This window comes from Limanda limanda, chromosome 13 (genome assembly GCF_963576545.1).
Source record: "Limanda limanda chromosome 13, fLimLim1.1, whole genome shotgun sequence".
In the NCBI taxonomy this organism is placed as follows: domain Eukaryota; kingdom Metazoa; phylum Chordata; class Actinopteri; order Pleuronectiformes; family Pleuronectidae; genus Limanda; species Limanda limanda.
Window position 1 is genome coordinate 25,126,322 of NC_083648.1, and position 15,423 is coordinate 25,141,744.

The 15,423-nt window shown below is 39.3% G+C and overlaps 1 protein-coding gene across 1 annotated transcript; it reads left to right on the forward strand.

The window, feature by feature from the left end:
* Nucleotides 1-3,335: 3,335 nt before the first annotated feature.
* Nucleotides 3,336-15,081, forward strand: c13h5orf22 (chromosome 13 C5orf22 homolog). Its single transcript, XM_061084371.1, has 10 exons — nucleotides 3,336-3,584; nucleotides 7,044-7,189; nucleotides 8,978-9,127; nucleotides 9,265-9,398; nucleotides 11,066-11,385; nucleotides 11,748-11,810; nucleotides 11,998-12,119; nucleotides 13,175-13,241; nucleotides 13,900-14,039; nucleotides 14,159-15,081. The coding sequence occupies exons 1-10, from the start codon at nucleotides 3,516-3,518 to the stop codon at nucleotides 14,313-14,315; spliced, it is 1,368 nt and encodes a 455-aa protein (XP_060940354.1). The 5' UTR covers nucleotides 3,336-3,515; the 3' UTR covers nucleotides 14,316-15,081.
* The last annotated feature ends 342 nt before the right edge of the window (nucleotides 15,082-15,423 follow it).

The window sequence follows — 15,423 nt, forward strand, 5'->3', positions numbered from 1 at the left end:
TGAAATTACTGACTTGTGGATAATTCAGTGAAGCTGCAACATTCAGTGTTTGACTACATTCATAAAGACAGCTGCAAGTGTAAATTTTAATTAAAATAATCAAAATTGATTAAAAAAGCTGCAAGTCTGAGTTTTTCCTCCTTTCTTAATCAAAGGAGTAAATATGTAATGAAATAAATTGTGTCATATTCGAGCTGTGCAGGTCACATTGAACCTAGACCTTAGATTTTCTTATTTGAAAAAACACGTATCCTGGTATGTCTCTCTAACCAGAGGTGACAGCACAAACATTGCACTGGCATACAAAGAGTGAAGCAGCCAAGGACTCCATTGAAATCAGTCCCTTTGAACTCTGATGCCTGATGTTATTTTGTGAGGGAAAAATTATTCAGGAATTTCCAAATCGCTGTCGCTCTATTCACTTCCAATCTAATGCAATCAGCAAAGCCAAGTATATCCCTGCTTTCATCCTTTTGATCAGAAGGAAAAACAATTTACACTTTTTCATTTCAGAGGCAGTGTGAAATGAAAGCAGAATGAAGGAGAGTCAGTGGAAAGGGCAAAAGACAGAGAGAGATTGGAAACAGTGGGGTGTTAGCGAATGGATGAAAAGCACTGAGCAAATTTCATTAAAGTGATCCATCATAAATGTGCTCAATACACACACACACACACACACACACTCATCTACACAGAATTACATGCCTCAAAGAGCTTCTCCAAGAGCAACTAGAAGCTGATAACAGTCAGTTTTAGTTTAGTCGACAGATTAAACATGAGCTTCAAGCCAACAGAGGACATGTAAGTGTCACCATAAAAAATAACTGTTGGGACGCCCCCTGGTGAAGGAGCTCCCTTTGAATTACTTCTATAATTGTATAACCATACCCTGAGGAGTAATAAAGTGCATTTTACAATTTTATAATGATGATGACCACTTGGTAAATCTTAAAAAAAGTTTGTATTCGTTGATTGTGATATACAAAGGGAAATTAATGGCAACAGTTGTTTGGTCATCCAATATTTACCAATTTTATTGCTTATCTTTTTGTCACTTTCTCTTTAATTGTGAGAAGGATCCAAAAATATCCTGCACATCATAAACGTATTTATTGAATCTTTGGGGAAACATTCTGGTCTTGCTACAGCCAGTTTGCTGATTCCATCCATGCACTACTTGAACAATTTCTATAATAAAAGATAATTAAGAACTGGGTGGAGACAGAGACACAAATGCTGACTAATGCAAATACAGCAGGGGAATGAATTTGCAAGGTGGTAGTTTCTACTGAATAAATAATATACATAGTCAAATCTGTATTTTGTGGATTCTTCAGTGAAAATGTGGCATTATTTCTTTATTACAGGATTATTGCTGATGAAGCTTTTCAATGCAGAGAAAAAAAACACATTTAGCACCACTGAATGGTGGAGACAGAAAACACGAAATCTGGGCATATAAAGCTCTAATCAATAGAACTGCTTGACATTGAAGACAGACAATAGAGAAATTAAATCTTATTTTGGAATGCGAAAATACCCAATCATATAGTAAGCATTATTTCTGAGACGAGGTATTTTTCTTACAGTCCTCCTTTCTATTTGCTCCCATTACTATCTTTCTTTCGTCAATAGCAAATTTCCTGTGTTTTTGTTCTTTCTCTTTTGTCTTCCCAATCTCTCTTCCAGCCCTACACCAACTATGTTGCTATACTATTAATCTTTATTTTTTCTCTTTCGTTCCTCCACGCTCCACTCCTTCCCTCTTCTGTCTGTGTTGCTACCTCCACTCATCGTCCTGCTGTCATCTCCTATGGGCTGTGGTCCAAACCGAAAGGATAGGATGGGAGAGATCAAAGCCTCCCGTTGCTCTCAGAGGCCACCAAGATCAAAGGGTGGATATATGAGCAGAGTCTCTCTCACACACATAGATACACACATAATGAATAAATCCCATCAAACATCTATACAGGAACACTGGTCCAACGGATAGAGTTGGTCTGAGGAAAACCTTTTAGGAGCTGAGTCATTTTTGTGTTGGAAGAGTTATTGATAACACAATCTAATAGGAAACTTTTTTTTTTTTTCTAGATTAAAGAAAATATTCACCTAAATTGGATATATTATCAGTAAAATCTCCTCTGTGTTTTTATCATGCAGTGTCACCTTTAGGATGACACATATGAGAATAAATAATTATTTTATTACAAATGTCACCGTTCTGCAGGCATGGTTTCCTGTTTACGATACCAATGCCTAACCATTTGGCCACCAAGTTTTGTTTCCTGTAATTTGCACCAGGAGGAACCCAGGGCCCACTAGACCAACGCAAGGTATTTTAATAGCTCTGAAGATTAGCTAGAAGAAGAAAAGAAATAGCTAACAGCAGTCAGGGTACCGCTAGCTATGACATGAAGGTCTTTGCGACCCTCTAAGAACGTATCTCCAGACCATCATTGACCCACTGACAAACCGGTCATGCTGGATGATGTCACAGGCAGCTTAGGGTTCACCACGGTGACTCCAGACTCTTTCACGCCTGTCACATGTTCTCAGTGTGAACCTGCTCTCATCTGTGAAGAGAACCGGGCACCAGTGGCCGTCCTGCCAATTTTGGTGTTCTCTGGCGAAAGCCAAATGAGCTGCACGGTGCTGCGAGCACAGGTCCCACTAGAGGACGGCAGGCCTCCTGCCACCCTCATGGAGTCTGTCTCTGACAGTTTGGTCAAAAACATGCACACCAGTAAACTGCTGCAGCTCATTTTGTAGAGCTCTGGCAGTGCTCCTCCTGTTCACACAAAAGCAGAGAAGAATCAGGAAGGAAAAGGAGGAGCAATCTCCTGTAGCCATCACTTGTAAAACATTCCCTTGTTTGGGGGTGTCATACTTTTGCCTCTTAATTGCAACTGTTGTCACTTTAATTTGCATCAAAGCAGGGAAAATTGATTCACAATCCCTTGTGCTTTTTTAAAAAAAAAATATATATAAAAAATATACTATATATATATAGTATTACATAAGTAATACTCGTAAACAACATGACTACAAAAAAACGTTTAAATGATGTTGCTTCATCATGCTACATGTATTTTCAGTGTATTTTACAGAGTGATTCATGTACATTTACTGTCTCTAAATCTGTAAATGGTTAAACAGTTTCTATTCTATAATGCGTCAAGCTTTTAAAATAGATGTAATCAACCTTGCGTTATCCATGTATTGTCATCTTTATCATATTAAAGCTTTAACCCGCACGGAATGTTTGTTTTCATTCCGCTCCTTGTTTCTGCACGGATATAAAAACAATCAGTGTCATTTCCGGGGTATGTGTTAGCTCGCTCGTGCAGGTCGCACCGTGTCAGCAGCTGGTTTTATGACCTGTCGCTGTGTGTGTGTGTGTCACCGTGTCTGTCACTCTGTGTGTGTGTGCTGTAGGAGGACATAACACAACCGTTATTACCTGAAGTCACGTGTATCGGTAACATCAGTGTGAGCGGAAGTTCCCTTCTGTCAAAATGAGCCGTGCACCGCTAAAGAGGGTCTACAAGGATCTGCCGGTGTGGATCGTGGAGGACCACAACGACGTAAGACTGCACTGTTGTGTCTGCTGAACATGTACAGCTAGTTGTTTGTCTGTGTGTGTGTGCATACCCAGATTGCTACAACGTTAGCTGAACAAACACATTAAAAACATTCTGTATAGGAAGGTGGATTCCTCTGACCACAAACTACCCAGAGAAACATTCCCACACTGCATGATATTTACCATGATGATGACTTTTGTTATTGATATTATCATGTTGCTACACATCACCTTCAGTGATCCTAATAATCTTTGTTCTGAATAGCACCCTTCATACAAGTGTGTATCTCAAAGTGCTTTGCAAGAAATAAAACACACACAAGTGTTGCACATGGACATAGACTGAATGAACATAAAACATAGAAATACCAGAGCAAAGGTAACACAAGATGCAAAATAAAATATATTATTTAAATGAATAAAGTCAACTAGAAACGGTAGAGCACATACCTCCACAAAGCCAATGTAGCAGTCCCCTTCAATTCAATCAAGCTGCACAAGACTGTTCACACTCAGAGATATCCCTTCTCTAAATACAAATATAAAGTGTACATGTAATGTACAAAATTAAAGAAAAAAATTGCATCATTGCTCAAGTCTGAGGGTATCAGACAAGTCGGAGTGAGTCAAAGGCTGAAGTGAAGAGAGAAGTATTTAGCTTTCTGTTAATTATGTGTAGTGAGCTGACTTCTCTGGTTTCTATAGGCACTGTGACTCTTACTTTTGGTGAGAAACAGACAAAGGCTGCATTCCAGATATGGGAAACTCCAATAAACCAGCCCCAGATGATGAGTAGCTTGCTCTCAGACCCTGAAATCAATTGTAAATGCAACAGGAAACCAGCACAGAGCAGCTCAAGCTTTATGTGCACATTTTCATTTTGCGTTATAATAAGTTGTGCATTATCTTTTGCCTTTGACCAGAATGCTATCCTGTGTTTGGGGTGAGATGATGTCGTGTCGGTTCCTGACACCACTGCTCCTCCTTCATTTCAGCTGTCCCTCAAACTTTAGGTCACATTGCACCACCTGCTTGTCTCTGGAGGTCTGGTTAGGTTCCCCCTTGCTCCCCTAGGTGAATTTAGTTCTCAATATTCTTAATGATTCAAATAAGAAAAGAGATGCAGTAATTATCTGTTGTCCATCCATTCATCAATTAGTTGATTAGGAACCAAAATTAGCAACTACTGAAGGAATTGTTTAATTCAGGTCTTTAATTTAGATTAACCAGCACACCAAACGGGAAGATTTTATTGCCTTTATTTGATTTTTATGTTTAAAAAATATACCTCACATTCTACTCTGGGTACCTGAGATGGCAATTTTCAACATCTCCTGGCGCAATGAATACACGATTAATCAAGAAAAAACGTATCTTAATAATGAAAATAATTGTTAGTGGTGGCCCTGGTGAGGAAGATCCAGATTTCTAATCAGATAAGTTTGAAATAATCACAGTGGTCCTGAGAGTGTTGTGGAAGATAAAAATAATCTGTAACCAACTCATTCTGTGCCAAAAGTCTGCAGCAGTTTGGGCTGTGGGCCAGATTTCTCCTCAAGATCAGAGGTAAATCATCATGGGCCTCCAGTAATCTCTCTGCAGACTTATTTTATCAACCTCTGCAACTAAGTGCCAATATTTGCTCTGGCAAAGTGCAGCTTATATATTGTATTGTTTTCTTTTCTGTGTCTTTGTAGTGCTGGTAACATGGTCATTACTGCTGCACTAACACTATGGTTGGCTGTTTTAACATTTCATCTGTAGCAGTAACAGAAATTGTAAATATTAACAATTGCTATTTGACATTCAAGAATCCCTAATGTATTTTTGACTGGCAGCACTAACGATCCTAATTAAATATATCTACAATTCACTTTTCTTGAAACTTGATAATGACTAGTCAACTTTTACCAGTAACTTCTATTCAGACTCATTTATGGATAACTCTATGCAGAAGGGCACTCCATCAAGGCCCAACAGTTTTTGTTTGGATGTGCACCAAATTGCATACATTCAATATCAGTCCTCTAATCGTGCCTGTTTTTTTCATCAAGATCCATGAATTATTCACTGAGAGATCAACAAAAATGTTTTAAAAAACTCACCTGATCTCACAATGCTTGAGAAAATGAAAAAGTTGGAGTGGCTGTGTTCCTTTTAGATCACAATTACTCTTACATAACAGATATCATCAATTAAATGATGTATCTTTAAAATTCAGCTCTGATTAATCCAAATTTAAATATGAATCAATCAGCACACAATTATTCTGTTTAATACTTTAACTGAAAATGGAATTTCAGACATCCAATTAAATTTCACATCTAGACCTGTATTTCAAAGATATGATAGGGGCACTACTAATAAGTGAAAGTTACATTTTTATTAGTATCTTATATTTATTATCTTCAGTTCTTTTTGGCACTAGTTGTAATTGACTTTTGCATATCAAAAACGACATTTCTGCTCAACTAATATGCAAACAATTGACATAAACACGGGCTTAAAACACGTCGTAAATGACCTTGTTTCAAGTTAAATATGAATGTCGGGGCTTACGGACACTTGGATGACACCATAGGAGCAGTATGGAGACATCTTTTTTTATGTCTGATGATTAGTCCCTAATGTCTTTAGTTGTATTGGATTCAGCTGGTACTCTGTTTACCCCTGAAACTCCAGAAGTGTTTTGTTGACTCATTCACTTCACCCACCCCTCCATCAGCATAGTGGTGAATAGATAATGAGTGAATTATCATTTTTGGGTGAACTATTCCTTTAATATCTGTTAAGCCTGCCCACTGTGTACCCAGCCTCTCAACCAGCGTCAGTTGGGACTGGCTCCAGTTCCCTCTCAAAGGATTCATGTTTTTATCCCATGCTTTGATGGAAAAGTATATGCAATTTAGGGAACATATCCAAAATGGTCTGTTGATATGTCAGATTTTGAAGTTGTTCCTGAAATGGAAATTACATTTAAGCTAGTTACAATCTTCTCACTAGTGAAAAGGGAAGTTGTCATTTAATTTATTTGAATGAATAAGTGAAATATATCTATATTTGTGTATTTGCCCTTCACAACCCTCAAAGGATAAGCATAATGGAATGGTCTATAACATTGTGACTAATAAGTACAGGACATGTGAAGATATATATTGTAATGTGCCTGAATTGCTTTAAGAGATATCTTAATCACATTCCATTTGTGTTAAGAACTTAGTTAGGGCTATTAAGTCCTTCATATTCAATATTAAACAGCTCAACAAAAAGTCAACAAAAGCATAACTTTTGGTTTTGTAAGTATAAAAGTTCTAAATTGACTCATAGTTTGAATGATATTTCTCATTAAATGTCTCCATGAAAAGTTTCGAAGAATAATTTTAATTTAACATATGTATAATCAATGTCGAATAATATAATCAAATTATTTTAATGGCTTATTTCATTGTGTCTTGAATAGGTGGTGTGTCACATCTACCGTGCCATTGCATCGAGGCACCTCCCAGACAAGAACATAAAGATGGTTCATTTGGACTCTCATCCGGATCTACTTATCCCTGTCAACATGCCCGCTGACACAGTCTTTGATAAGGAGAGTCTGCTCAGGTAGGATCAGTTTGGAACATGCTGCATTTAACAATCCATCTCAGTTCATTCTCTCTCACTGCCATGAGCTGTAAAAGAGGGCTACGTGGTTTGGACAGAGCACTCACACTGTGGGCTTGAATTGGAAATAAGTGCATGTTATTTATAGGTCTTCATATACTCAGCTGACTGTGGTGGTTTCCTCTTTGATCATACCTGGCTGTGTTTTCACAAACCAAAGAGCCACTGCTGTTCTCCCTGATCACAGGAACCCCAAGCATCACAATAGATCATCATTCTCTCAAACTAATAATTACTTTCTATGAAGGAAGTGTCTCTCTGAATATGTTTAAGCAAAAGTTTACTGGTTGAAGATGAGATCAGAGAAGGCAGAGCTCAAAGATGAGTGTGGTCCATTGCCAGCTTTGTGCTCATTCACATATTGACTGAATGTTTATGGCTGTGATTGAACAATAACATGTTGTGTTGATGCCTACACAATATTAAATTCTACATTATTACACGGGTACTCAGTAATCACCCATAAAGTATAGAACAAAGACACAACAACTCCTAAAAGTGAGGCCAAATAGTCTTACTTGCCCAAACTGCCTTTCATGAGATCTCTAACCACACACATGCACATGGAAGATGATTCTCAAAATAACTCCTCAGTGGTAGTTTCACTACAGTAGGTAGTGTCTCCAGGACTACATTTTGCCTTGATGACACACGCACACATATACACAACCCAAGCGTGTGTAGCCCCTTACCCTAACCTAGGGTAGCATGGCTGCATCCATACTAACCTAAACCAAGTCTAAACCCTCAAACAGTCCTCTGAAAAAGTGAGGCCCGATCAAATTGTCCTCAATCTGTAATGTCTATGCTTAAAATGGTCCTCACAAAGGTACCGATAACCTTCCTATAACCTATTCATCTGGATATCTTCTTTGCCATAATATAATCATATATAAAAAAAACGACATAGATATAAAGTTACCTTGTGTCCCATGCTCCTCTTAACAGACTGTCCCCTAACCCTAACCCTATATTCAAGTCTTAACCCTTTGAAAGTGGGTCAGTGAGTGAGGACTGTTCCCAAAATGCCCTCGCTCCGTAGGTTCTCGGTTCAAAATGGTCCTAACAAAGATATCTGTACAAGTGCAAACGCGTACACATACAGCTGGAATTGATTTCAATTACTAGGTGAGAATTATAGCTGCTAATAATGTCCTCATAGGGCCAATTCAAGTGTGTTTAGGGGCAACAAATTTTGCCACTGATTGTAGAAAAGATTTCTTTCATGAGCTGTATGTCACAGCCACAGCAACGGCCACAGCTGTAGTGTTAGCTGTGGCTGTGCCGAAAAACAGGCCGCATCAATGGGCCACATTACAAAAAACTACCTTCCTGTGGTTTTTAGAGCCCCAACCTGCTCGTTCCTTTCACCTCAAACAGTGTCTTCTCCTCACGCCTGTCCCCCCGGCTGTGGAGCTACGCCTATCAGTGTGAAAATCCCTAATCCACAATAATGGGTCTCTCTGAACATTTTTCATGTCACTTTTTGTTTTTCCAAGCACCACAAACAAAGTTTCATTCACCTCTGTTGTACATGGTTGTGGGTGGAGAGAGAGATACCTTAAACCTGCAGTATCACAGTTGGACTGCTGTCCTTTATGGCTGTTTGCCTCTCACCAAGTAATTCTAAGACACTACTTGCTCCAGTGTCTTGCAGCAGTGCACAGGTGTGTGTTGGAGCATGACAATTGGCATTTGGTGTAATATTTCCTCTTTTTTCCCCTCCAGTGAGTTGAGTATAGAAAACTGGATAATGCCCATGGTGTATGCCGGCCATCTGTCCTGGGTAGCATGGCTGCATCCATACTGGGCCCAGCAGATCCGAGAGGGAGAGCACAGGATGTCTGTGGGCAGAGACTCATCCACCACCACCATCAGGTAGGGTTACACATCAACACAAACATCCTGGATTTCTTCATAAAGCTGTCATGATTTTACTTTTAGCATAATCTTTATTAACCTTCTCCCCATGTCTGTGTCTCTGTGTCTGTCTTGGTCCTCTCCTGTCTGTGCAGAGTGACCAGTACAGACGACTACTTCCTCAGTGATGGTCTTTATGTTTGTGAGGAGCAGCTGGAAAACTCTAAACCTCTCGGACTGAATGTGGTCAAAGTCAATCCGGTCAAAGCAGGTCATTCATTACTCACAGGTTTGTACCTGGAGTATATTGTGGGAAGATGTACAAGAGATGAGGAGGTGATGTGTTCAATTGATACATTTGATGATTGAGCAGATTTTTGGAAAGTGTTGAATCTCCAACCATTACACTCAAAGGTCCTTTCTTAAATGGACCTTTTTTTAGTTTGTTATGTTATTAAGAGATCACCCGTGGTTGATCACATCAGATTTTCTTTTTGGCTGAATATTCAGATATTTCTAAACCATACATGTCAGTCTCACAGGGACCGGAGTTGTATGTGACACTGTGGTGTCCCCTCTTAATGATTATGAACAGGAGATGCATGTACTCAATAGATTTGGTCCTGTGAAAGACTGAAACCCTTCTGATCAGTGCAGGCTGATAAGTGCTAAATATTGTTTTTGCTAAAAGTAAACGTACACAGCACAATTTCATGTGCGCCCAACTGACAGGTACACAGAGAGGGCAGGTGTTGTGCTGAGGACTGCCCGCCTGCTGAGGACAGTATAAACTTTATGGATTTTTTTGACCACAGAGAGAGAACAACATCAGGGCAAAGAGCGCTGCACACAGGTTTGCAGTGAATCAACGGTATAAACACAAAGTTAGAAATCTTTGATGTTATCCGGAGAGATGTAAAAGAATACATCAGATCATCATGAATCTGGAGGGGGGAACAAAGCAATTTAGGTAATTAATGGGAAATGCTGTTTTTGTTTTTGAATGCCTTTTGCTAAATGAAAGCTGGCCAATGTGCTTCACCTCAAAGTTTGATACACAAGGAAGATATATTTCCTAAAATTTCGTGAGCAATCTGTGAAAACTCCACTCCATGCAACTGAAATAGTGTAGGCTACAGAATTGTTCTATGCTGTTAAAGATATATTCTCACTGTGCATGGTCTTCAGCGTTGAACCGTCCTGTTTTCCAACCCATTCTAAAACAGTGGTAGCTGTTGTCCTCTTTCTTCTCATAGTAAATAAAAGCAATGTGCCTTTATGTCACCCACTCTTATCACTCAGACAATGTGTTACTTTGATTATTTTAAACCCTCTTTTGTGAATCCCAAAATAAAAGCAAAATATTGAGAAAATAAACTATGGTAGCATTTATACTGCATGCATTATATTGTCCAGGTTATTGAGGTGTTATGACCATCCCCTTTATATATATATATTTATAAAAAAAATCTTTGTTATGTATTATTATTCCTTTTTTATCAATTCACTTTTGATTATGCAATTCAATTTTATTTTATAGTGCCAAATCATAAAATGCATTATCTCAATGCACTTTACATAGAGGGTCAAGACCTTAAAAATTATAGAGAAACCCAACAGTTCCCACAATGAGCAGCACTTTGGCGACTCTAGAGAGAAAAAACTGCCTCATTAGCTGAAAAATTGCTCTAGCAGAACCAGTCTCAATGTGGTCAGCCATCTGCCTTGACCGAAATGGGTAAAAGAGGGAAGAGATCAGAGAGAGATAGGCGGGAGAGGAAGGAAGATGGTTACTCTCCTTTTATTTTGATTCTTCCTTATGTTCATCTTTTCTCTTTCTCCCCTGTGTCCTATCATTCCTTTATCATATCTTTGGTTCATCCAGCCCACTAAGGAGGAAGGAAAGGTGTTGATCTTACACAGCCTTATGCTGCCTCTTCTCACCTTTCATTTCAGACAAGAAAACCCAGGAGGACACAGAGGGGTTGTTCATGAAGAGACGAAGGACAGAGTGTAGTAAGACAGGCGAAGCCAGCTCCTCTGAGACCCAGTCGACTGCCACAGTCCTGCCAGCAGAGGGCAGCAACATCGTTACAGAAGTGTCCAGCGCTCGGACACGCTTGGGAGATGATCCTGATGATGATGAAGAGGAAGGATCAACCAGTTATGTTGTCAAGAGAATATCTCCATGTCTAGGTGAGACAGAGCCATACATCCTGGACATTGATTTGGATTTCTTCTCCTGTAAGAATCCCTTCAAGGAAATGTATACACAGGTACGTTGGTTGACTCCACTCTATAATGCATTCCACAGCTCTGCAACATACTTTTTTTGTAGACATGTGTTCAATTGCAGAGAGTTTTTACTGCCACTTTTAATTTTGAAACTTTTTTTAATTAGGTTTGATGAAAGTAACTTTTTTAACAGCGTTACCAGGACACTGGAATTTCAGTTAGAATTGACTTAATAAGGATCTCACACAGGGATGGATCCTGATTCTGTATCACCACAAAACACTTTTGGAGTAATAACAAAAGTGGTCTTATTCTCCCAAGGGCGCGAGGCGAGATCAGCGAGAACTTTATTCTTAATTTGACTTTGTCTGTTTGTCTGACTCTGTCTTGTCCCTGTGTCCAGGAAGAATATGCCATCATGAAGGAGCTCTATCGCTTCACAGGACCCAGCCCTGATGCTGATAAGGTCAGACACGCTTTTATTTCTTAATGGCCACACTCTTTCAGGTGAACACACATTGTACACACATTGTCCTATTTCAGGAACCTTACCACAATGACTGAACAGAAGAATTTTTTTTGTGTTTGTTTAGTGTAGATAATTAACATGAGTTGTATGTGTACAGATATACTGTGTGTGTGTGTGTGTCTAGGAGGAGCTTGATGACTGTGTGTACCGTCGTATACATCAGTTAGAGGATCTGGAAGCAGCATTTGCAGATTTTCTACAGGACGATGGAGAAGAGACAGTTAAATTTTGGGCTGGTAACCCCGGGTAAAGCTTCTCTGGATTCACTTTACTGTTATACCACGCTGCATTATTGAATACTTTGTAATCACAATTAAACACATGTGGAATTGTTTCAAATGTACATAAAATGTACCCTAAATTTGAAGCTAATGTAATTCTTAATAGGTACCCACATCAAATGGGGTTGACCATCATTTGGGGAGTACTCAGCTTGCGAATACAATTGATATCAATATATGGCTTTAAGAGCTGTGTGGGAAAAGGGCTTATGTATAAACACCTCACAGCTTTTCTTACTAACACCTTTTATGTTGAAGAGTCTCCACATTCACCAGATGAGGGGAAACAAACTTTAATTTTGCCATTACATGTCAGACAGTAAAGCTGATGGAATTCAGCAGGAGGAGTCTGCCCTCATGCCTTTCTCACAGGATGTAAAAAAACACAGAGCCCTTATGCAGGAGAAGCACAGACACACATGACATGATTAGTATTGTAAATGTCTATTCACTTTAGACAATAAATGTCAAAGATTTCAGACCTCTGGAAATGTAATTGAGTAGAACACCGTTCAGTTATTAATATTACTAATGACTCCTGTGCTTTGTATCAAAATGTCTGCTGTGAAGAGGGCCTCTATAGTAATCATCTTACGTTTGGGGTGAAAGTCGTCCAGCTCCGACAGCTGCAACAAAAGGAACCAGTGGAAATATGATCTGTTAACACCCATCAAACTAAGTGAAAACGTGTGTGGCTGGATCACGGTGCAGTGGGAGGATTGTGCATTGACTATTCTCTTTGTCTAACAGACACTCAGGTTCCTTGTTCATAATAATGGTTTTCATAAAAAGTAATAATAATAATCATACTAATTTTACATCATAACTCAGTGAGTCATTACTGTCACTCAGTGAGAGCTCAAAGTAGTGCACTTGTAATGGTGGGAATTTCTCAGAGCATTAGGTATATAGATCTTGAAACCATTATAAGAATTCAGTCACTCCGATAAAATGACAGAAGATTGGGGTTGGATTCTGGACGAGGTCAGAGTGTGTGATCTGATTGCTTTGTGTTTTCAGAATGGCTTCATTAGCCCAACTGGTTATCAGTTTGAAGTCAAGAAACCCGAAGCCCGACTACGAGATGGTAAGAATAAGGTCAATGAACTGTTCTGTGATCTGCTCTGTGAAGGTGCAAATGCTGCAGCAGCCACCACGACATATCAAAGTCATAGCTGTAGTATTCTTAAACGATTATGCTGTGTTATTATACTGTGTAAAGGTACAAACACACCCATCAATTGTTTATTTTACCCAATGACATGAGTGTGCTTTCTTTTAAAAAGAAAAAATGTAAACCATTGAAGTCTTTCAGCTGGATCTGATCTTACTGACTAATCCGTTGAGAATGTTTTATTATTTATTTCACTTTTGACCTCAGAAGCACTGTAACTCATATATTTCTGCACGTATATGGTAGAATCTTCAAGCTGCTTTAAAGTGATTTGTTAGCCTTCAATTCTTCATTAATAATTATTATTTATATCATTGTATTTTTTTATTATTATTATTTGTGGTTTGGAGTGAAATATGTTGACAGCTATCGGATGGATTGCAATGAAATTTGCCTAATGATTTTGTTGATCCTCAGGCACACTTCACTATCAGCTCATTATTTATAAGCAGATACATGCAGCATAATAATATTTCCATGTCTTGTTCCTCTACCCTGACTCTCGCTTTTTTCCTCCCTTCCCGTCTGATCTGATCTCCGTCTCCTGTCCACCCCACCTGTTCTCTCTCAGGTCCATCAGGCGGGGTTAACCTGTGACACTGTTGAGCTGCCTCACCACATCAGCACTGAGGAAGAGATCGACAGACTCATCACAGCTGTACAGCTGTTTCTCACACCTCTGCCCAGACCTACACTGGTCACTGTGTCCAGGTAAATGACACCACACACGAGCTATAGTTGGATTTTTTTTAATCAAGCCGATCTTGGAAATAGTTGTAGTTGAGGAAGCGAGGTTAAATGTGTTTGTTTATGTGTGTGTCTGTTTTCAGGTCCAGTCTAGATGAATACTGCCCAGTAGAACAGGTGGATTCAGTCCAGAGCAGAATGCTGGCTGTACTGGAGGCACTGTATGGTCCATTGGACTTACACAAAGACTATAAACACAGCAGCACAGAGACTCAGCACTGCCAACCACAGGCCTCTTAACAAACACAAACCTACACGTGTCACTCTCAGATGTTGTGCATGTTCGTATGATAAAGACAATCACAGGAAAAATGACACATCAGATGCTGCTGCACTGAGTCATACGTGTTGAGATGTGTTTTGTCCAATAGGTGTCACTTTGAGGCACTTTGTAATGTAGTATTATTTGAAGTGGCCAGAGAAGTTGATCATCCTGGATTTAGTTTTTGCAGAACTTATAGTTTCTGTGCACAGAAAAAAACAAATAACTGTGAAAATACATGTTAAAAGATAACTGGTCATATTCTGTTTTTTCCTCATAGTAGACAAATCCCATGTGGAGACCAAAAGCTGCCCTGATCGTTACTACTAACAAGAACTGTGTATGTATCAAAGCCTATTTCATGTTATTCCTCTGTGCCTAGAGCTTCCTTGTTGTGTAAAACATCAGTGCGCGACAATGTTGCACTGGGTAACATGCTCTTTCATCACTGTGAACACAAATACTGTAGTGTATTTTGACACACACAGTCCTGCTGTTGGAAACACTAGCAGCAACATGTATTCATCTGCCATTGAGAATAGTGTCCAACAGATGCTGCATTTCCTCCTGTCTGAGTCAAGTTTGCTAAAAACTGCAGAGCCAGCTGTTAAGGGAAATTACTGAGCCTTTTTACCTTTTAAAACAGGTTTCCAGCTTCATTCATTCATATTTGTCATACCTCTCTGTCTATAACAGTAACGTCTGTGCAGTTTTGTTCTGTTAAACTGTATTAAACTCATTTGAATATGGACCACGGCGATCATCCTTGTTTTCTTTCACTGATGCCGTAGTGATACTCTCCCTGTTCTGCTTCTTTGTTGTGCAAATGTCAAAACAATGATGAGATTCTCCGAAGCAGCCGCGTAAACCAGATTTGTATTCTTCACTGGGAGAAGTGATGGGCTCGAAAACTGGCCCGTTCATTTCTGAATCCTCCTTTAACCTTCTCTAAACTATCACCAGATGTGTGAAGTATTTAAGGCCGAGTTTTATGTGAAGAAATTCCTCAGCTGGCTTTAATATCTCAGGCCACAACTTCAGCTGCAACACAATAAAACACCCCAGCTCTGCTCCATGAGACTGGGG